This window comes from Podarcis cretensis, assembly GCF_951804945.1.
Source record: "Podarcis cretensis genome assembly, chromosome: 12".
Taxonomy (NCBI): Eukaryota; Metazoa; Chordata; class Lepidosauria; order Squamata; family Lacertidae; genus Podarcis; species Podarcis cretensis.
In genome coordinates, this window is record NC_137181.1 from 22877042 (window position 1) to 22899504 (window position 22463).

Below are 22463 nucleotides of genomic sequence, written 5' to 3' on the forward strand. Positions count from 1 at the left end.
GGACAAAATTCTTGATTGTAAGAGGAATTGAACGATAGAACTATGTAAAGGGGTGGTGGGCTTCCCCTTGCCAGAGGTCTTCAAACAAAGGCAGGATAGCCAACTCGAGGGCCATTAAAGAAATATCATACCACTTTAAGCAGTCATGGCTTCCCCAAAGAATTCTGGGAAGTGTAGTTAAGGGTGCTGAGATTTGTTAAGAGACTCCCTATTCTCCTCACAGAGCTACAATTTTCAGAGCCGTTTAACAATTAATCCTTTTTCACAAGGAACTGAGGGAAATAATGTGCTGCAAATGTGCTTTAAAGGGTATATACACAGCTAGAGAATTCAAATTGAAAGGGGAAGAGCTCCCAAGCAGTTTTAGTTTAACTCAGGATCAAATATCAGACACTTGAAGGGCATTTATTGTAAGATTTTTAAAAGCATCTCATAATGATAGCAATACAAGGCGAACAGCACCTTTTCTTTTTGTTTTACGCAAAGGAGTTTGTGCCTGGGGCCTGCACAAACCTGCAGGCCCAATTGTTTACAACAATAGTAATTACACTAAATATGAGAGTGTCAAAACCGGTGAGCTGGCAAATAACAGCACATCACATAGGGTCAAACTGTGTGTGGGAAGGGAAAAATGACACACACACTGTTAAAAGCCAGACATATGAATTTCCCATACAGTGGTTTTTGTTGTTGTTGTTGTTTTAGCTTTTCCACCTTAAATTTATTTATTTTATTTTATTTTTAATATATTTTATTAAGGGTTTTCTTGTTTTACAGTGTAAGTGTAATGCCTCGTATTTTTTTTTCCCTGTGTAACATTTTTACAAATCCATTTCATTTGTTGAGGCATTAGGGGGAGAAGAAAAAAGAAAAGAAAAAAAAAAGAAGAAAGGAGGGTGGAAGGAGGGGAGATGGATGGGGGTGGGGTGGGGTAGCGGTGTTTCTATTATGCTTAATGTATGTAGTTTGGTGTCAGCGTGCTTGTGTTGTTCACTTGTGTTCCTTTGGTGGTGAGAGAGGTTGGGGTTGGCCTAGGATGTGATTGTTTGTTTGTGATTGGCTGTGGTGATCTTTGTTTTCGTGTGTGAGTGAGGTGGGTGGGTGTTTTGGATCAAGTTAGCCATATAGTGTTGATCTGATGTCTGTCAGCTCTTTGAGTGGGATAGGCCAGACATGGGGAGCGTGTCTTCAGGTGTTTCTGGACTGCAATTCCCACCATCCCTGGCTATTGGTCATGGTTGCTGAGGATTATGGGAGTTGGAGTCTAACTATATCTAGAGGGCCACACATTCCCCATCCTTGAGACAGACAAAAGACTACTGAGGATTGCTACTGGATGTCCTTTATATTGGGCTGAAAATAAGAAAATGAATGAGCACTATCTGATAATAAGAGGTGAGGCTCAGGGTAAAGCTCTCAGCACTATAAAGTTAATCTGCAAAGCCAGAGCATCCATCACAGTGTGGTTCAAAGCTAGCCCAAGGCATACTGAGGTAGAAAATTCAAATGACTCTTCTGCACTTTTGCACATTGTAAAAATATATTTATACTGAATAACTTACAGTCTGCCTCTCTTGAATGATTCCGCTTCCTCCCCCCAAAATATAACCTAATACTGCCTGAAGCAGCCCCCTCACTTTATCTAACGGCATCAACCTCAGTTTGGGAGTCCAGCATAAAAATAAAGGGCAGCAAGTTGTCAGTTATTTATACAGAGAGAGACATTATTGTGTGCGAGATCATAGTTGCCAATGAAATAAACAGTGAGGCAGAGGCTTCAGCCTCAAGGAGAGCTTACTCTGAAAACTCCCATCTCCCTTTGAAAATTAGTCTCCTTTTGATCACCCAGACTAAGAAAAGGAAATGACAGTTATTCTTTCAAGTTAGATAAACCAGCTCTATGTGATTTTTATGAAGATATCCCACTATTCTCCAAAGAGAAAAGCTTCTGTTAAGAAGATAAAGGAAGACACTCACTTTTGTGGAAACACAGTCATACCTGGCTTGCTAGAACATCAACTGCTGTTTTGTTATTTCAGTTCTAATGAACGGCTTCATTACAGAACCACATTTTAATTGGTAAATATTTTCTTGTTGAGAATAGGACCAGCATACCTTTGTTGTGCATGGTTACTACTATAGTTGCAAGTCCAGGCAACTATTCTGGATTAGGACTAGGTGGATGGGGTCATAAATATTCACCAGAGATTTTAATGGGATTAATGTTTTTTGTGATGGGCAAAAAGCAGATGGCCCAACCCTTGTGGCTTATTCTCCCTTTCAACCTCAGTTGCAAGAGAGTTAAATCATCCCAGACCTTTGTCCTCTCCTCTTCCACTCTCTGTGGGTGACTGGAGAGGTAATCCTTGCTTGCTGGCGCCTGACCTCCTGGTCAACAAGACCTGACAGGCTTGACAGGACTCCACCCACTGACGCCTCCAGGCAATGGAGGAAGTGTCCTCATCACCATGGCAAGGGAGATGCTCACCTTCCTGCCACCTTGTTCCCATCTAGCCTTATCTGTGGTTCTGTTGAGGCAACAACTAGGACACTATTGGGGCCATTGGCCCAGCCCCTCTAGAGTGGCAGAGGACTCCATCCCAGATAGCAGGCAGGGAGCATTGTTTAGGGGAAGAGATAATAGCTCAGTGGTAGAGCACATACCTTGCACGCAAAATTTCCAAGAGTCAAGTCATTGGCACCTCCATTTTAAAATATCAGGCTGCAGGTGATGGGAAGACTTTTCTCTGCTGAGGCACTGGAGAGCTGCTGCCTATAAGTGGAGACCATACTGGGCTATATGGACAAAAGGTGTAAGGCTGCAATCCTATCCCCACTTTCCTAGGAGTAGGATTGTATTATAAAGCACCTCCATATGTTACTCTGGTTGAACCTTGACACATCCAAGTGGTTCAGTTAAACACGCTGTAAACTTCATACAAGGAAGTTCCATTGGTGAAAAATGGAACTCCACAGCGTCATCTGGTGTCATGGTGTTATAACGCATATAAAGCACTTTATCTTTACACATGTAGCTGAGTCGTCTGACAGAGGAGCCCCAGTGTCTTTCAGTTTCTGTTTGTCTACATATCTACAATGGTGAGGAGAAAGGAAAGGAAGAAGGAAGTGTTATAAATGCTGCAAACCACCCTGAGCCAATATGGTATATAATAAATTCAATCAAATGATTAAATTCCTTGTGTTGATGTTATTCTTGTCAAGTTGCATATGGACTTGCACACCAAAAGTAAATTGAAGGCACAGACTCTTACCAGATGCATGGAAAGAGGAGAGGATCCAGAGGAATTTGTACTGAGTCATGTTTGGCGGCAGGTTATAGCAGGATTGATGGCTCTTCCAGCAGCAGCAGGAAGAATGGGATTTACAGGCCTTCCTTTCCCTGTTGGTAATTCAATGACAGCAATGGGCAGCCTAACATTAGATGAGGAGCCTCAGTTTTAACTTGGGACATTCTTTGATTTTTGAACACCTGATACCGTCTTATCTCGGCATTTTTCTCTTACATGGTAGAACACTTGGGGGTTTTTTGGCAGTGGACCTGCTTTTTCATTCACATTTATGGTTAAAAAACATCACCTGACTCCACCTCCAAATTACGTAAGATGATGACATAACTTTATAGGGCTTGGTTCAGCTAAACATCCTGATGACATGGCTCATCATGTTATCTGTGATACTTTATGCAGAGCTGTAAAGAAATCAGCTGATTCTGTAATATGGCAAAATGATGTTTTTGTTATAGTTAGAAGCTTATGAAACTTGGTCGCCACCATTTCAAAATCTCAGTTGACTTAACTTTCCATAGTTACAAAGTCTCGCAGACTTCAGAGAGGTCTGCTTCCAAGCAAGCATGCATAAGATCACAGTCTCACTCAGGAAATGTAGCTGCTCTATTTAATTAATTAGTAAATGACTAGAATATCAAGTAGATAAATAATTTTATTGCAATTTGTGTATTTATCAATAGTTCCTGATGAGAACTCCAGCAATAAAATGGTTAAACTTTCCCATCCACCTCAATTATTCAGGCCCTACAACTCCCATGGGAAAAGACAACACTAAGCAAGCAGTGTATATCCTTAAAGTTCTTGCTCATCAATTTATATCACTACAATGAGCTCAAGACATAACATTTCCCCTTCATGGAGTCAATAATTAATGATCCCTCGACTCCAGAGTGCTATGGTTTTAACTCCAGATTACTCAGTCAAGAAAGACAGAAACTGCAGCCATTTACAAAGGTGGCATACCTTCCTCTGACAGACATGCTTCCAGTGGATCACAAAACCACCTCAGAACATGAGGTGAAACATTGCACAGAGGGGTCAAATCTATGCCATATTCATGATCAGTAGTTGTGCAAAATTACTGTACAGATGTCACAGAGGTGTAAATCTGAATTTGAAAATGTTGCCTATGCTTTGGAGGGATGCATATATTAATGTCATTTATTGGTTGTGTTGGAACATTCATTCATTCATTTAATGGATTTATCTACCACCTTTCTGCCGTGGCACCCAAGGTAGTTTACAATTTCAAAACACTAAAACAAATACATTATATAGAAGGCTGACAGTACTCTCATGCCAGCTGGGAGCAGGTGGTGCAGTGGTGTAAACCACTGAGCCTCTTGGGCTTGCCGACCAGGTCAGCATTTCAAATCCGCGTGACGGAGTGAGCTCCCATTACTCTGTCCCAGCTCCTGCCAACCTAGAAGTTCAAAAGCACGCCAGTGCAAGTAGATAAATAGGTACCGCTGCAGCGGGAAAGTAACAGCATTTCCATGTGCTCTGGCTTCCGTCATGGTGTCCTGTTGCACCAGAAGCTGTTTAGTCATACTGGCCACATGACCCGGAAAGCTGTCTCCAGACAAACGCCGGCTCCCTCAGCCTGAAAAGCAAGATGAGCACCACACCCAATAGTCACCTTTGACAGGACTTAACCATCCAAGGGCCCTTTATCTTTACCCTTTTTTACTCTCATGCCAGCTGGGGGCACTTCTGCCTTCCCTGAGGCCATGCTGGTCTTAAGCAGCCTGAAGGGTAGGGCAGGGGCTGTCCCAACTGTTCCTTTCAGGCCATTGATGCTTCTGTCAAGAGCTGATGGTCTGTGTACTGACACTGGTCAATAGGAAGTCCTATGAACAGCATTTCGCAGTTCCCTATGTGCTGTCCAACAAGCAATTTCCACAGAACATGTGAGCCTTGCAAATCACAGCACAGGAAGTTATTGTGATGTAAGATCTAGCGCCGAGGAAGTTCTCTCTCTTCTAGAAGCGAATTTACAGAGAACCAGGCAGAGGGCCTTCTCAGTAGTGGCACCCGCCCTGTGGAACACCCTCCCACCAGATGTCAAAGGAAAAAACAACTACCAGAATTTTAGAAAACATCAAGGCAGCCCTGTTTAGGGAAGCTTTTAATATCTGAAGGACTATTGTATTTTAATATTTTGTTGGAAGCCGCCTAGAGTGGGTGGGGTATAAATAATAATAATAATAATAATAATAATAATAATAATAATAATAATAATAATTATCATCATCATCATTTAAGATAGTCAATAGCTCTAACATTACATTATTCCTAGAAAAGTGAGCTACTGAAAGCCATAACTGGCTTCTGATAAAGATACTGATCGTATTGTTTATTCACACTGAGCATATGGGAGAGCATCTTCCACATGGCTTGTATGAATGCTAACATAGTCTGCAGCTGCAGGAGGGGACTTTAGATACACGACTGTCTACATCGTGAAGGTGGCAAGAAAAAGGTTTACTCAGGCACTTCCAAGAACAAGGAGCATGCAATGAGGCATCAGCCAGGTTTATGGAATGCCATTCAGTCAGATAATTGAAACATTTAATACAATATGGCCATTGAATCAGATGGAATGTCAGACCAGCCTACTTTATAATGCTGTGCCCTTAGCCTTTCTCTTTCCAGCCAGCTTAGCAAGGGAAGCCCATCTTGTATAAGATATGATGGAGAAGATAAGAGTTCAACACATGTTTGCAACACACATCTCACATCTGATTGTAGCAGAATACCTTCAAAACGTCATAGTGAGCACCTGTTTCGACATCAGTGTTGAATATGTGCATGGTAGGAGGAGAGTTTGTGCTCAAAAACATGCTTAGAAGTGAAATATTAGCAAGAGTTGTGGATACTCCAGAATAGTGATCAATGGTTGTGTTATATTATGGACTCTCCATTGGCCTTCAGAGGGAGCAGTTGCTGGAGAAAGAGTCAAGTGTGTAAAAGTATAGAATATGTAATCTGCAAGCTTGTGCACAATAGTGTCTGTTTTTAACCCTTTTTAATTTTGCAACTATAACACAAAAGTAAGATGTAAAACCATTGCTAGCTGATTTAACAGTAAGGCTATTCTATCCGTTCTATCTTAAATATATAAATTAACGTAAGCAATTCATATGCCCAATTGGCATCTATACAACACTGATAATTATAAGCCATGAGTTCAAATGTGGAAAGGGCAGTGAGATATTCAGATCAGTGAGAAGTCAGTGGTGGGCAGTTGTCCTTCCAGCCTTGCAATATAGATATTTTTGCCACTGCTTTTTTTGTCCATCTGTTAGCCCCACCCACCTGTACCACAGGAATGTAATTTAAGTCTATGCCAGCGTCAATATACCTCAAGTCTATGCCAGCGTCAATATACCTCAAACTTTCGGAACAGGTTCTGTTACAATAGAATGAGTTGTGTAAACAAATATTGAGAACAAAAAGCAAACGGTTCAGAATAATATGTTCAGAATTTGTACGGTATGTCAAGGAAAAAAGCATTGAAGATATGCTTGTGAAAACTGGAAATTCAGACTAGCCAACTCAGGTCCAATTCGGTACTGTATCTCAAGAGTGAGAGCAAGTGATATATGGTACTACCGTGAGTCACCACAAACATATCTGGGTGATTTCAGATGAGTGATGTTTTTATTTGCTAGTATACTACCACTGGAAGTTTAATATGTCAGGGAAAGGAACTAAGGAAGCAGCAGGCAATGGGAAACAATTCTGTGACATAGGTCAAACTGCAGAAAAATTAATAAGTCTGTGAGTGGTCCATGCTGTAGCTGGCTGGGGCACCGTGACACACTGTTAAAGTATCCAAAAGGAGTTATGATTCAGAAGTTGAAACAAAAGTCCAGACTTCGAAGTGTGGAAATGGGTGGACTAAATTTGTAAGATATTCTCAGTGAGGATACAACACTGGCTATGAAGTGCTATGGCCACATTCATGGGTGGGGAACCTTTTTTTTAGCCCAAAGTCTGAATTCTCTTCTGGGCAGCCTTCCTAGAACTACATGGCAGTAGTGGGCAGTGCAAGTGGAAAAAGTGAGAGAAACAAATGCAAATTTCATTTTTGTTCAGTATTTTATCTTTGTACAACCTCCCCATGTTTCTACAGTGCCCATGATGCAGTGCCCATTTTTCCTTTCTGATACCTATTCCAGCCTTTCTGTCAAATCTCTCCTACTCCTCCCATCCCCTTTCCCCTGACCACATCCTAGGTTTCTTATGCATTCCTACGAATGCTGATCAGAATTGACTTCTGACTTATCTCTGTGATCTGTGTTAACTGTTGGGAGTGTCAAATTCTGGTCTCAGTGCCAAAAGATCCCTAGAATTAAGTGTCGGGATTACATGAGGAAATTGCAGGGTGGCACGTAGACTGCACATTTAACAATACATCCAGCTCCAAAGCAGTATTAGAACTCTTCAAATGTTAACTGCATTCTACACAGCCTTACCATATCAACTGGTGTAAATGTTCTACAGTTAAAACTCTCTTGTACATTTCTGTGCCACGGCTAGGAAAATCATGGGTTGGATCCAAGCTAAAGTTGACTTAGATTAGACCCATTTAAATTAATGGGCCTAAGTTACAGTGCAATTCTAACCATGACTACCTGAAAGCAAAATAATAAACAGGAACAAAAACAGAAGCCCTATTAAATGGAGCTAAGATTCAAGCCCATGTTGTCCATTCATTTCAATGGGTCTGTGCAGTATATAAACTAACTTTGGCTAGAACTCCATGACAGCTGCTCTAATTTATTTTTTATTTTTATTTTTTTGAGACAGCTGCTCTAATGAGCACACACTTGCAGCAGCATACCCTTTATCTGGAGAAGAGGGTGAAGATGAAATTGCTTATCTGCACTACTTTGACATTCACAAGTTGAAATGTGAATTCCCTTTATGTCCTAGTTGTTTACTATGAATTCTAACTACTGTTGTTGACTTAATTGGTTTATTTAATCTGAAGGATTTAAAAATAAATACCACCACTTGCATAAGCATTTTCAGCTTTGTTTACCAAAACATCACAGCCAAATATTTCAAACTGCCGATTCTGGCACCTACACACCTATAAAACCATGCTTGGCACACCAAAATTCCAGGTTGACCTCTTCAGCACCCAGACTAAACATGAATGGAGAGATACAAGTAAAAACAACATGAATGTTTTGCAAGCTTTAATTTCATTATCTGGAAAGACCCTAAGGAACTTGCAGTTGATGAAGTTCCCGAAACAAGCTAGAACAGGTTACTTGGAACTTCCAAAGCTTTTCACCGATGGGGAGGGATGGGACTGGAAAGGCTGTTTGTTCAGTTCTCCAAGTAAGCCAGCAGGATGGCTGTGTTTGTTGCAAAGTATGTTCCTGCCTTGACCTACTTCCAACATAATTTATACCTGGCTCTGCAGTTGGAATTTTCTCATTAATCAGTGAATAGCATGGCATCTGCCCAATGGAAAAACCTTGCAATAATGTGCAGGTAAAAAAAAACAACGTAGTTCCATTGTCTCTTTCTTTCTCGAGAATGACACTAAAAAACCCCTCTATAATTTCAGCATACAAAATGAAGCATTCCCATGCACATGTGCACATATCAACACCAGCTGGACTAGAAAAATGTCTGTTTGGTGATATGCATTGCATTGCATGAAAACATCAGTTACCATATTTGCTTCTCCATTCATTCAAAGGGTCTCTAGTGCCTAAGCAGATGGAAGAGACAGTGGCTACTTATTACAGCTGTGTGCTTCAAGAATACACCGTCCGTACCACTGCCACAAAATATTTCAAGAGCAAGTCTCACTAAACTGAATGAGACCAGCTTGGAGTAAAGCAGACTAAGACCAGACTGCATACAATTAATTAGTGTTGCCCCCAGCTCTGCTGCCTAAGGTTATCTGTCACATTCCGCTTACAGAAGAGCCAGTATGTGGGAAAACTGGAAGATACCACTTCAGAAAAAAACAAGTTCATCTGATGGTTAGCATTTTTACACCAGGCTTTCACACTGGTTCATGTCACTTTAAAGCAGTTAATGGTGATTCAAAGGTAAGCACATACTTGGGTTGAAAACCAAGGGTGTTTTGCTTTTCTCCTGCCACAAGCCATGGTTTGGCTTACCATTAAATCCAGGTTCGTGGTTTGTTTAAGGAAACCACATATTGTAACCAAGGTCTTTCATGGCAGAAATAAACCACAAACTTGAGTTCAGATGTTGCTGGCTAAAGTCAAACTATGGCTTGGCTCCCAACAGAATGACAGGAACAGCAGACAAGCAAAGCGGCTGCAAGTTTTGCCCTACTCACTAGCACACTGCATGCTCACCTTTAAATAATGATTAAACTTTATGGCTCAAAGTGACAGGCCAATGCTCCCAGCATATGAATACTTGATTTGAAAAAGGACTGCCACATAGTTAAAAGAAATCTTGATTTAACTGTGTGAGTATTAACCAATGAAGCCTGCATATAGCTTTGAAGGTGGGAGGGAAGCATACTTTGTTCTTAAATGATGCATGCGTCATAGCAGGCATCCTCTTGGTAGAGGCATTCCTTCTTGCATGAGAGGAAAGGGACAAAATGAGTGATTATGTCTCACAATCAAGCCTGAGAAATCTACAGCTTTCCAGATGTTACTGAACTACAACCTTCATCATCCCTGACCACTGGCCATGTTGGCTGGGACTGATAGTCTAAAAAAATCTGGTGGGTCACACTTTTTTTACCTTTGCTCTAATGATCAACTAAACATGGCATACACACTTGAAATACAATCTTTTTTTCTTTTCTTACATTTATATGCCCCTTTTGTACCTATGCAAGTGCTAAATATTGTTGCTCGAAGGTTGTATTTAATTTTCTCGGAGTAATCATTGTCTTAATTTATTAGTGATGGATGCCATTTTCAAAGAATCGGAACATTTTAAGGAAGCATAGGGGAAATATGATAAATACCTTAATCGACTAGCCAAAATGATTCAGGACAACCAGAGTACTTATTCTTGTGCCACTCATTAATTAATGGAATGGTAATGCCCTCTCTGACACAGATAATGTTGAAGAAGGGTTAAACAAATGCATGGAGGAAAGTTGTAAGTCAGCCTTCTAAGTAAGCCCACAAAAGCTACTGGCTTGCTAAAAGATTTGCAGCCTGCATTTCCATGCTGTCAACAGAGGAGGGAAAGCTTTCATTGGTATAGAAACATAGGCAGGCCTCTAAACAATGCTCTGTTCCGCCTCTACACCTAGCAGAGAACCGTAATTGACAGTTACAAGCAGGATGAAGCTTTCTGACCATTTCCTGCCACCCCTCAGAGTGCTAGTACAAAACATTTATTAACGTTTGTCAATTTACATACAATACTAATATATGACCAAGTATTAACATTTCAATTAATACTCTTAAAATGGGGCCCAGTTTGAGGTGGGTTCCCCCCCCCCATTGTTTGTATGTACCATAAATGCAAAAAAAGCACAAGAACAAAGAGAAACAAAATGAAATATGGTAAGGAAAGATGGTGCAGAAAGTGTCAACGGGCAAAGCAAAAAAAAAAAAGAAAGAAAAAGGTACCAGCTCAGAGGCGCAAGGGAATGAAAGCCCCAGAAGAAAAATTTCCTGGTGACATCTCCTGACCTCATTTAAGCAAATGCTCACGAAAGATCAGCTCATGAGCTTTACCAATGAAATGTTATAGATCTAAAATTTGTTAAAGGAGTCGCAGCCAGAAAATTTGTAAAGGTGGGAGTTCTTCCAAATTATAAAACCACTGCCAGCTCTCAATGCTTGAAGTTGGACAATTATCCTACAAATTAACTACTAATTCTAGCTTCTCCCCCTCCCTCTTCCATCTCCCATCTACCCCTTGCCATGGCACCATAATGACCGTAAGTAAAGGATGATCTTGCTTCCAAACCTTTTGGGAAACAAGCTTAGTGGCAAGGGAGACATTCTTCACAGAGAGGAAAGGGCTTTCTTATCCTCTTGTGCAGCCCAGCCACCAATCCCAATTTTGAAAGGGCACACATTTTTACTCCACCCCACCCTGATTTGCAAATGTTACTCACTGACATAAATCCAAATGTAAATCCAAGCAAAACTATACATTTATTCCAGAATAGCTAAGAATATTCCTATTATACAAATACAGTATAAATTCAAGTCACACAATAAAAAAGTACAAACTCCATTACTGAATAAATATATCTAGCTATTTCATTTTAATTGGAAATTAAAGAGGGTAGCTTTTACCTTGAAAACCTTGAATGTTTGACCCAGCAAACCATACATACAAACTTAGTATAAATACATTTTTACATAATACCAGAGTAAACCCATTATTAATGATGAGAAAACGTCTAAAGAACAGAATGTGATAAAATAAACCTGCTGGTGCACTGTCAGAAGGCAGGCAGCAAGCATGTAAATTCATTAAAAGAACAAGACCACAAATCAAGGCCATTCTTATGGAGCGATTTAACCATGTCTTAACATTCTAAACCAGATAATACTAAAAAGAAAAAAGATGGCACTGACCAGGCAATAAAATGAAAAGCCAGCTTACACTAGTCAACAACTGAACACAGAAGAGTCACAATTGCTCTCTGTATCATTCTTGAAAAAGCCTTGTTCCAATTGTCTGAAGAAATCCTGCTCTGCAGAGTGGTCAATTCACTTTAAAACTTGCGACTTAAAAGTTAACTGCATGTTGTTGTTTTAGGCAGCTGAATGTTCTTTGCTTTCATTTAATGAGGAAGAGTGGGAAGTCAGTGAACTAACACACATCCCCCCCTTTGTTAGAATGTATGTAGGTTTCAAAATGCAGCATAAAACTACTGTTAAACCATAAGCCATATTAGCACAGAAACCCTAACAAACCTCTTACTAACTTATTTTTGGCGATAAGTCAGAGGTAACAGGTTAAAAAATGTTGTGCAAAAAGGAAAAAAAACAACCCTTATAGAAAAGAAAGAGTGTACTGGAAATAGAACAAACATATACAAAAGAACAGAATGGTAAATAACCAAGATCTGAAGGTATATACACAAAGCACTCATTGCAAATCTCAGTCTAGGTTTGTTCCCCTTCACGTTCTTGCTCAGCTTAGGGCACGAATGCTGGATGGAGAACGATAAGGCACCAGGACAGCAGGCAACTGATGCTGTGCCCATCTCAGGAGCAGGCATTCTGCTCAATGTACATCTTCGACAGAGATACGGCCATGGATTTGGCCAGCTCCTCGTCCCTCCTGCGCTGCACCTGAGTCTGCCGGCACCATTCCTCATACTCCGGATTGGGGCACTGGCGATCGAGCACAGCGTCGTAATGCCCGTTGCTAAGCCAGCTCAGCCAGATGCTGCGCCGGCTGGGGTCCTCGGGCCCCAGATAGTGGGCCATGGTGGAGACGGTGGGGCTCTCGGGCCGACCGCCGGTGGTGAGGTGGATGTTGACATTCAGCATCTGTCCCATGGCCAGCAACTCCGGGTAGCCGGCCCAGGCGCCGTCCTGGGCGCCGTCGATGAGGAACTCGCCCACATCGCCCTCGATGATGGGGCTGAAGTGGTCCAGGTGGTCGGCGATGTAGTGCACCGTCTGCTCGCGGAGCTCGCCGTGAAGCCGCTGGTCCCCGTTGACGGCCTTGCAGACGGCGCGGTACAAGCAGTTGCCGTCGGGGATGATGTGGAAGCGGAAGCGGTCCTTGTGCCGAAGGTACTTGTCCTGCTTCTCCACCTCGGCCAGGTAAAGCGCCAGCTTCTCGCAGCGCTCCGTCGGGCGCACCTGGTAGGGGCTCTCCTCCTCGGCGGCGGCCTCCAGCTCGGCCTCCCGCCGGCAACCGCCATGCTCCAAGACCCCGGCGGCGGCGGCGGCGGGCGCCTGGCAGGCGGGACGGGCCTCAACGGCGACGCCCGGGTAGGCGCGGGCGGCGGCGGCAGCAGCAGCAGCCGCCGCCTGCATGGCCTGGCAATGCTCGCTGAAGCGGAGGCCGTGGTTGCTGGGCTCCTGCTGCAAGCCGGGCTGGGCGGTGGCGGCGGCCGCGCTGGCATCGCCCCCGCCGCCGGTTTCCAGCAGCAGCCACTGGTGGGCGTGCGCCGCGGCCGCCGCCGGGCCCAGCTCGGCCGCCACGACGACGGGCTCCGGGCGCGGCACCAGCCGGATGGGCACGACCCTTTCCAACGGCCTGCGGCGGATCATCTGCGCGCCGGGGCTGTAGCACTGCGGCGCCGGCTGGTGCTGCGCCGGCTTCCTCTGCCCGGGCCCCGCCGGGGGCAGCAGCTCCAGGCAGGAGAAGGCGGGCATGGCGGCGGCTGCTCCCGCTCCGACGACGGCGCTCGAAGTCACTCCTCCTCCGCCTCCTCCAACCGAGTCGCTCTCGACTCCCACCGGACCTTGACCCGAGGGCTCCGGCGAAGGCGAGACTTTGAAGACGACGCCCGTCGGCCCGCTCGCTGCGCTGCTCGCCGCTGCTGTGGCTGCGGCCGCCGGGTAGTGAGTGACGATGGTGCTGTAGAGCTGCATCCTCGGCCCTTTATAGGCGGCGACGGCCGTAACAGCAGCCCGGGGAAGGCCGCAGGGGCCGGGCCAGGGAGCGACCACGGGGCCCGCCGCCGCCGCCGCCGCCCCTCCTCCTCCTCGCAGGAAGCCAGAAAGGATGAGGCGCCAGAGTAAAAATAAACACGGGCATCACCCTCCTGTCGTCACCGGCCTGCAACTGCCGCCCCTCTGCCCTTGCTCCTCACAGAGGCCGCGACGGAGCCCCAAGGCAGCCGCCCCCACTCCCTTCCCCCTCAGGCCGCGCCGGAGCGGGAATTCCTTCTGCGCCACAGCTCCGGGCGGGTTCCCTCCTCCTCTCTCTCTCTCTCGCCTAGGCCCAGAGCCTCCTGGAAGGTACTGGAGGCCTTGTCGCTCACTCGCGCGGGGGGGAGGGGGGAGGAGGCCGGGCCTTGTTTACTTCCCTCCCTTCAGCACGTTGGAAGACACACGTCGTCAAGGCGCGAGCGAGGGGGCGTGGCTTGGCGCTGCGCTCTATGGCTCCGCCGCTGCGACGCCGTGGGCCGACAATTTGAAAAATGAAAATAAAGCCTTTTGCGCATGCGTGACTGTCTTACCCTCTGCTTGGGTCAGTCAGTCTGTCAGCGACGTTACCCCGTGGACGTGGTTCAGTGCGTACCTAGCTGTACTCAAATGTTAGGAGTCTCATCGAGTAATAAAGATCTTTATTAGGAATTGGTGGTACCCGTTGGTGCAAGCGTGGCTTATATTTGAAATGCGTAAGCATTTCACGTTTCATATTTTTTAAATAAGTGAATTAAATAGCATTGCGGTCTATTTAAGACAGTGGCTCTTAATTAACATTCAGTCAATGCATAGTCAGTGCACATGGCTCATCCACACACAACCACAGTGCCCACCACCCTTAACAAAATACAACCCCCAGGATTCTTTGGTGGGAGCAATGTGCATGAAATGTCCTTTAAATGTATGGTTTTGGATCGTCCCTCATTTTTATCATGGGATGGGTGCTCCTTATCTATGCATTTTTTTCACAGCATCTTTATGACATTGGCATCAAAATGCCAGCTCGTATTCCCTGCCGGATTTATCATTTCTGTTAAAAATAAATTAAGCTAAAAAAGAAAACACCTCTAATTACTTGTTTGCAATATTTGAACAACCCATTAATAATATTAAGCATCTGTTTGGAAGCACTGTGAAATTACTTAACGGCTCTACTGACTGAAATGTAATACAGCAGTGAGCAAGCTTTTGAGTTTGGGCATAATATCAAAGCCCCAAAGTCTTCAGATTGGTAGTAGTCATAGGTAAAACGAATCACTACACAAACTTGCTTCTAAGCCAGCAGTCACCAGTCTTTTTGGACCAGTGGGTATATCTCTAATTTTGAGAGGGTCCTCTGGCTGCCAGTCACAAAATGGCGGCAATGGGGGGGGATAACATAACACATAATGAGACAGTACAGTCATGGTGAAACTTTCCCCATAGTTGTATTTCCATACTACAGAAGACTTTACCTGCTGAATTTCTGCCTGCTGCTAAAGGCACAGGAACCTTCTTTTCCCACAATGCCAAACCTAACCTTTAGCTCATGGATAGGCAAACTAATGCCCAGGGACTGGTTCTGGCTCAATCGCCTTCTCAATCCAGCCTGCGGACGGTCTGGAAATCAGCATGTTTTTTACATGAGTAGAATGTGCCCTTTTATTTAAAATGAATCTCTGGGTTATTTGTGAGGCATAGGAATTCATTCATATATATTTTTTCAAAATATAGTCTGGCCCCCCACAAGGTCTGAGGGACAGTGGACTGGCCCCCTGCTGAAAAAGTTTGCCGACCCCTGATGTAGCTCTTATACAACAGGAGGCATGCCCAAGCCTCAAGCCTCTGTGGTTTTTGCATGGAGGAGAGATTATGTAACAGCCAGCCATACTTACGAGAGAACAGGGAAAAGAGAAAGGGCATGCCTCTCTCCAGTTCAGGTTTTAGCTCCACCCATTGCTGTTCTGACATTTCCCACCCCTACTCTTGAGGTCCCCAGCCTCAGATGAATGTCCCTCCCAGCCCTGCCATTAAAAGAAATCCATGGGGAAAAGGGCACTCACGATATCTTAATCCATATATGAATTAGTAGCCAATGATTCTTAGGGTTACATGTAGCACCCAGTATTATAGTACTTATCAGCACAATAAGCCTACAAAGGGTGCCTTGACAGACTGGTCACCAAGCTCTGTCCTTGAAGAACCATTCCTTAAATGACAACAACAGTGGAATGATATTGATGTGAATATTTAAGTTTCCGTTCTAGTGATTCATAGTTACCTTAACTGCCTCTGTGGTGTTCATGAATCAAGTTACAGCTTTTAACACACCAATATATTAATAGACTTTTACCTAAATCACTTGTGATAAGAAACAGGTGCCATGCAGAGTGCAACCCGATTCTATTCTGACATAAACTAGTTGACCAATTATTTTTTGTTCACAGAAAGAGCTGGTGCAAACATTTTAATCCCTTTAACTGCTGAATTAGAACCAGATATTGACATAAAGTCATCTTCCTTGAAAGACAAGTCATGCATTAGTGAGGGAGAGATTAAGGATTAAATATTATATATATATAATTATATATAATTACATTATATAATAAAATTATATATATTCAAAATTAAGGTTTTAAAATTATATTCATTTTACTGTTTACAATGGTTTTCCCATGTCGTCTCACAAATCTTCCGTTGTCCTAGAATGCAGCTGAATCAGAACAACACATAATAGATCAGAATTCTGAAATGCAGAATTTCTCTTCCATTTTTACAGAGCAAACCTATGCATATTTATTCAGTATTGAGACCCACTGCATTCAATGAGACTCCCATTGCATGTAAGCATGCACAGGATTGCACCCTAAATCCCTGACTTATGCAACAAGATCCCCAGTCTTTATACACCCACTGAACAACCAAATGTCTATTGAGTAACTGGATTTGGAATTATGGGTGTGGGAGGTAATTCTACAATTATTAACAACCCTGAAGTTGCTTTTGTTAAAAAAATAAGTTCAGCCTCCTATCACTAAAATGATCTTTAGACTGGATGTTCAAGTTGTTGCTGTACTGGGACAAAGGCAAAGAGAAAGGAGATCAGGCTCTAGTGGTAGGTGGTTTTGTGATTTGCAGATGATCAGCAAGGTTTTCTTACTCCCAGTAATTTTCCAACAGCAAGTAAAACTGAATGAAGAAGAAAAAAATCTCTGCTGCTGCTCACCTTGTGCTAATAGCTTATCTCTTAGCAGGAGAAGCCAACACCCTTCAGATGTTTCTGGACTATAAGCGCCATTATCTCTGGCCATTGGCCATGCTCCCTCTGGTTGATGGGAGTTGTAGTGCCACATTGGTTACAGCTGTGGCCATACTTGTAAAATAAGACTATTAATTCGAACAGATCTTAGTGCAATTCTTCTGACCACATTGTGACTTTTGCTTTGGATCCCGAGTAACTCAAGATTCACATTTGTATTTGTACAGCTTAAGGGGCACAGTAGGTAATTGATGCCACTCCCCTCCTTACCTACTGTTCCACATTCCTTAGATTTATGAACCTGGTGGTCCTAATGAAAGGAAACAGAGCAGATTTCGCAAGTCTGGAGGCTGCCCACCTCTAACCCAGGAGGAACCAAAGATGCTAAGCATTTGTTGCCATCTTAAAGCCTTCACTTTGGCAAGGAGATGTCAACTGACAGTGCACAGCGACAGGCAGTGCTGACTACCCTGACCCTGGTTTGGCTCTTCCAGGTTACCTTCTTCTCAAGCACTTCAGTCTTTCAGTGCTCTGATCCCAGTGGCCTGAGAGAGGGGTAGGGGGGAGGTACTGGGAAATGGGGAGGGGCTGCAGCTCAATGGCAGAACATCTGCTTTGCATGCAGGTTCAGTCTCTGGGAGAGAACCCTGTCTTAAATCCTGGAGAACGGCTGCCAGTCATTGAAGACCATGTTGAACCAGCTGTACCTATGACCTGACTCGGTATAAGGTAAGCTCCTGTGTTTAAAGCAGGGGAATGAAGGGTATCTCAGAGCACTAATACAGCCACGTTCCTATCTATGTCACTTGCTATGTCCAGCAGCCCTCCATTTCTATCACACATCAGATGTAACAGGACAGAAATAGAAACACAGGAGCATGAGAATCAAATATAAATTATTATCTCACAGGTCTACTGTGAGGCTGAATGGCAAGGCTGTAATTCACTCCACTTAGAGGTGTTATATAACTGGCTAACAGCAAATATTTCATAAGTTAAATTCTACCTTTGAGTAGAAGTTAAATTACTTAACATAATTCTCAATTTCAAAAGGAATAATTTAGTCACCTGCGCTGCAGTTGAGGGCATTCTAGTTCTAATACATCAGGAGGAATTTCAGCTGTGGATGAGCTTTGGAGCCAAGTTCTTTGGTTACATTTCTTTGAGCAAAGGCAAGAGGGTGAATCAAAGGAAGAGTGTGGAATTTGTAACGCTTAAAAAATTTCCACTCTTTAAAGCTTATGTATAATCTTTTAAAACTGGAAAACATTAACACATTTGTCACATTTAAGGAATTCAAAGAAGTACTTGATGTGACTTCATTGAAAGCATACGGTGACATTATGTTCCCCCTTGAATATCTATCTGAATGATTCAGTGTAAAAGTGATCCTCGACATTCCACTGTCTCTTAGCAACTGTCCTGACTGAGCTGACAGACTTGGCATCTCTAGGAAAGCGATACTTTCAGAATGAGCGTCAATGACATCACAGTACCTCACTCGAACTGAAGGCAACATTGGCTTTTTTTTAAAGCGGCAAACATACACTACTTTTTTTACATGTTAAAAATAGGAAATGCACAACAATAATTATTTTGGGTTTTTCACACCTTGTGTAACTACAAGAAAAAGAAAAAAAGAGTATGCATTTCCTCCTCAGAGGACAGTGCACACACCTAAACTCACAAACTTATCGTACTTTGAGTATTTCACAAGCATGAAAACAGGAATCATAAGAATAGAATCAGAGACTCGTAGAGCTGAAAGGTACCATTGGGGTCATCTAGTCCAACCCTCTACAATGCAGGAATCTTTCGCCCAGCATGGAGCTCGAACCCACAACCCTGAGATTAAGTGTCTCATGCTCTACCAACTACGCTATCTATGGTTAGGAGTTTCAATTTACCTGTGCATCTGGTTTGGGGGCTCCTTAGAATATTCCAACACTCTCTGCATTTCTGCTCCAATCTCTAACTGCTAGACAGCAGACTAGATTATCCAATGAACAGGTTCCTTGGTAAAGGATGGAGTACGAGAGTCTGTTAGGGTGGCCAGATGCAGAAGAGGACAGAGGTCTTACACCTTTCCACAGCTGTGCAGAAGAGGGGATTTAAGCATGTGTATCTTGGGCTGGGGCATAGCTGTCAGCGTTCCCCTTTTTTTAAGGGAGATTCCCTTATTCCGAATAGGATTCCTTGCAAGAAAAGGGAAAAGTTGACAGCTATGGACTGAGGTTCAAAGTGCTGAACAATGCTGACCTGGATTCAGAACCTGTTGACTTCCCTTACACTCAAACGGGGTGTGAGGAAGGTCAAAAAAGCGAGTGACCTTAAAATGGAATATCCTGTTTTTGTACAAATGCAGTACGGTGGTACCTCAGGTTACAGACACTTCAGGTTACAGATGCTTCAGGTTACAGACTCCGTTAACCCGGAAATAGTACCTTGGGTTAAGAACTTTGTTTCAGGATGAGAACAGAAATCGTGTTCTGGCGGTGCAGTGGCAGCGGGAGGCCCCATTAGCTAAAGTGGGGCTTCAGGTTAAGAACAGTTTCAGGTTAAGAACTGACCTCCAGAACAAATTAAATTCTTAACCCAAGGTACCACTGTACAATCATTGCTGGTTGCATTGTCAGGTCTCCATAGATCCTGTGCTCACTTGCTGTCTCTTGTATGGATGCGAAAGGGAAATCTGGGGGCCTGCATACTGTATGTTGACTGTCAAGGGTCTTCAAAGCCACCATCTGGACAGGGCAACTAGGTATCTGAATGAATCTGCTGGATCAAAGAATTGCCTCAGAACAAACCAAAATATAAACACTCTATACAGAAGTTGCTGCTTTTACACAGTAGCCAAAGCATGTGAGAAATGTGAAGCTGGACATTTTAAATAAATTGTGTATGGTTCCGCAATTCATTGAATTTATTTACATTTATTCTTATGGCTTTGCAATCCATAAGACCTATAGCCTTAAACATATAAAATCTCCGACCAACTCAGCCCACGCTGCAACGTAGCGTTCATGAAGGGACACAGTGACTGCCAGCAATGCCGTTGAAATGTCACTGCCTGTCAGCTCGCCAGACATTCTTTGTGACACTGCAACTATGCTATGCATATACTTAGAAACAGCATTCCTACAAATGATGTAAGTTACATACTCAGTGGTAATATGCATGTGTCAGTATCATGAACTGGTCTTTTACGAGAAGATGCGCTTTTTATTTCTAAAGCACAAGTAAGTTAGATTGGGCTTCCAGTAACATTTAAGAGGAACGGGGCAAGGGTGGAAATGGGGTGAATTAAATAAATAAAACCACTTCTATCCTGCATTTCCTCAATAAGCCCAACATGGCTAACAGCACAAGTTGTTGTTTTTTTTAAAAAAGAGCAACTTAACAATTTTAACAACAATTTGGTATCAGAAATAAATAGCTGGCTTCCTATCTCCCTGCCAGGGAGAAGGTTCATCTCCAATTACAAGGTGCCCAGGGACTGCGGGAGAAAGGGAAAAGGACACTCTGGTCCTGTCCATCAGCCAAAGGACCCTGAGCAAACATTTGTTATTGAAGCAAGAACAGCAGCCAGGGAAGATCAGCTGGATAAATAAGACCCACTTACAGCATATGGCTTCATTTTGGTCTCCTTTCTCTTCCTTTGTGTGTTTTTTCAAGTTTGCAGCTAGACTGACAACAGGGCCTGCCTCTCTCGCTTGATGTCAGCCACTTTTCAGAGTTAATGGTTGTCTGAAAAATGGGATAAAACAAGATAAAAATAAATAAATTCAATAAAGCAGCCATAAAAGATAAAAACAACAGAGCGACAAAAGATAAAAAAGGCAGTAAGCATTAGAGGGCTTGTCCACAGGCTCTGCTCACCCATCATCCATCCTGATTCCCTTGCACAAAGCCTAGGTGGGGGTCCAGTTTATATGGAACATTCACTCTTGAGTTGTTTACAAGGAGGCTGTATGACAATGAGCACTCATCCTGCATTGATCCTGATTTGCTGGTAGGGTGTGTATTACACATCTTCCCATTAATCGCTCGATTGTCCCATACAGTTCAATGCATTTTCACATCCCTTTCCAAACCACAAAAAAAACAACCATTCGGAAAAAGCGGATGTGTTGCGCTAGAGCAAAGTATCATTTTATTTGTGCGTATTTGTGTGTATCCTGCAAAACATAATGTAGAGGTAGCTTAACCACAGCAATTCAAAATGCTTCCCCCCAAAAAGGGAGCAATTGTTCTACATCTTGCCATACACCTTTGTATCTTCTATGAACATGCATGAAAATATCCATGCTGTAGTCACTAGAAGGGACACAGAAAATAATGGATTTTGTGAAAAGCGATTTCTCTGATGTATGTCACCTGCCTCTCCACCCCACCCCTGCCATTTATGCAAAAAGTCTACTTCTCCGCTGCAGTCAGGGAAAGAAAGCATATTATGTGCGTAGGCGCAATCTCATGGTTCTGCTAATAAAGAAAAATGTCTCCCACACTTCAAAGTTTCTGGTGGTTTAGTAATCATTGATTGCTGGGCACATTCCAAGGAGCATTTGGATTATACAGGAGGAAAACCACAACAGAGCAAACAACTCTGGCAAAACACTGGTCTCCAATGACGTCAGCCGCAATGCTGCACTAACAGCTACTTTACTAAATATAAGACGGGCAAAGACTACAAGTGGAACATTTGCAAATAGTGAAGGAGGGAGCTATACTTTCCTTCACTCTGCCTGCTCCCTTGAAGAATCCTGACTTATGCCAACCCTATTCCTTTAGCAGTTGTTCTTTTTGTTTATCCAGCCTATCTAATTTATATTGTAAATAAACAGCTTGGACAGAGATGTGCCATCTGTGTTCTGTAACTACCTTGCACAGTGTTGCAAGCAATTGAATGTCGAGCAGCAGTTATCATACCAGCAAGGAATGTTACATATTGTTTTGTGATATACCCACTTCCACAAAGGGCAGCAAGCTCCTGGAGCCACTGTATATTGCAACCAGAAGGTTGGGGGTTTGAGCCCAGCCAGGGATGGCTGTGGGCAGGATTCCCTCAGGATCCCCTGCAACTCTACAATTCTATGATTTAATGCTGATGCCTCTTTTTGGATATGGATGGTGCTGTTCTGGCTACAAAAGAACTGGCATCCGAAGAACTGGGCTTCCTATTAGTATATATGATGATGATTATATCCAGAGCAGTTTAACCATATTGTTTTGTCTCCTAGGTAACAACAGGCAAAAATATGATTAACCATTATCAAATTTTAATTATTACATAATTAATGGAAACCATTATTA

General features: G+C 43.2%; 1 protein-coding gene and 1 long non-coding RNA gene across 2 annotated transcripts in view; both read right to left on the bottom strand.

Annotated features, from left to right (window-relative positions):
- LOC307199795 overlaps positions 1-22463 on the bottom strand; it is a 70511-nt gene that overhangs the window by 31483 nt on the left and 16565 nt on the right. Inside the window, exons 2-3 of the long non-coding RNA XR_013832200.1 lie at positions 20773-20897; positions 18219-19164 (exon numbers count right to left, since the gene is read on the bottom strand). This is a non-coding gene — a long non-coding RNA (uncharacterized lncRNA). The remainder of the gene's footprint in view (positions 1-18218; positions 19165-20772; positions 20898-22463) is intronic.
- Positions 11421-13954, bottom strand: OTUD1 (OTU deubiquitinase 1). Its single transcript, XM_079947853.1, has one exon. It carries the CDS (start codon positions 13850-13852, stop codon positions 12509-12511), a length of 1344 nt encoding a protein of 447 aa, XP_079803979.1. The 5' UTR covers positions 13853-13954; the 3' UTR covers positions 11421-12508.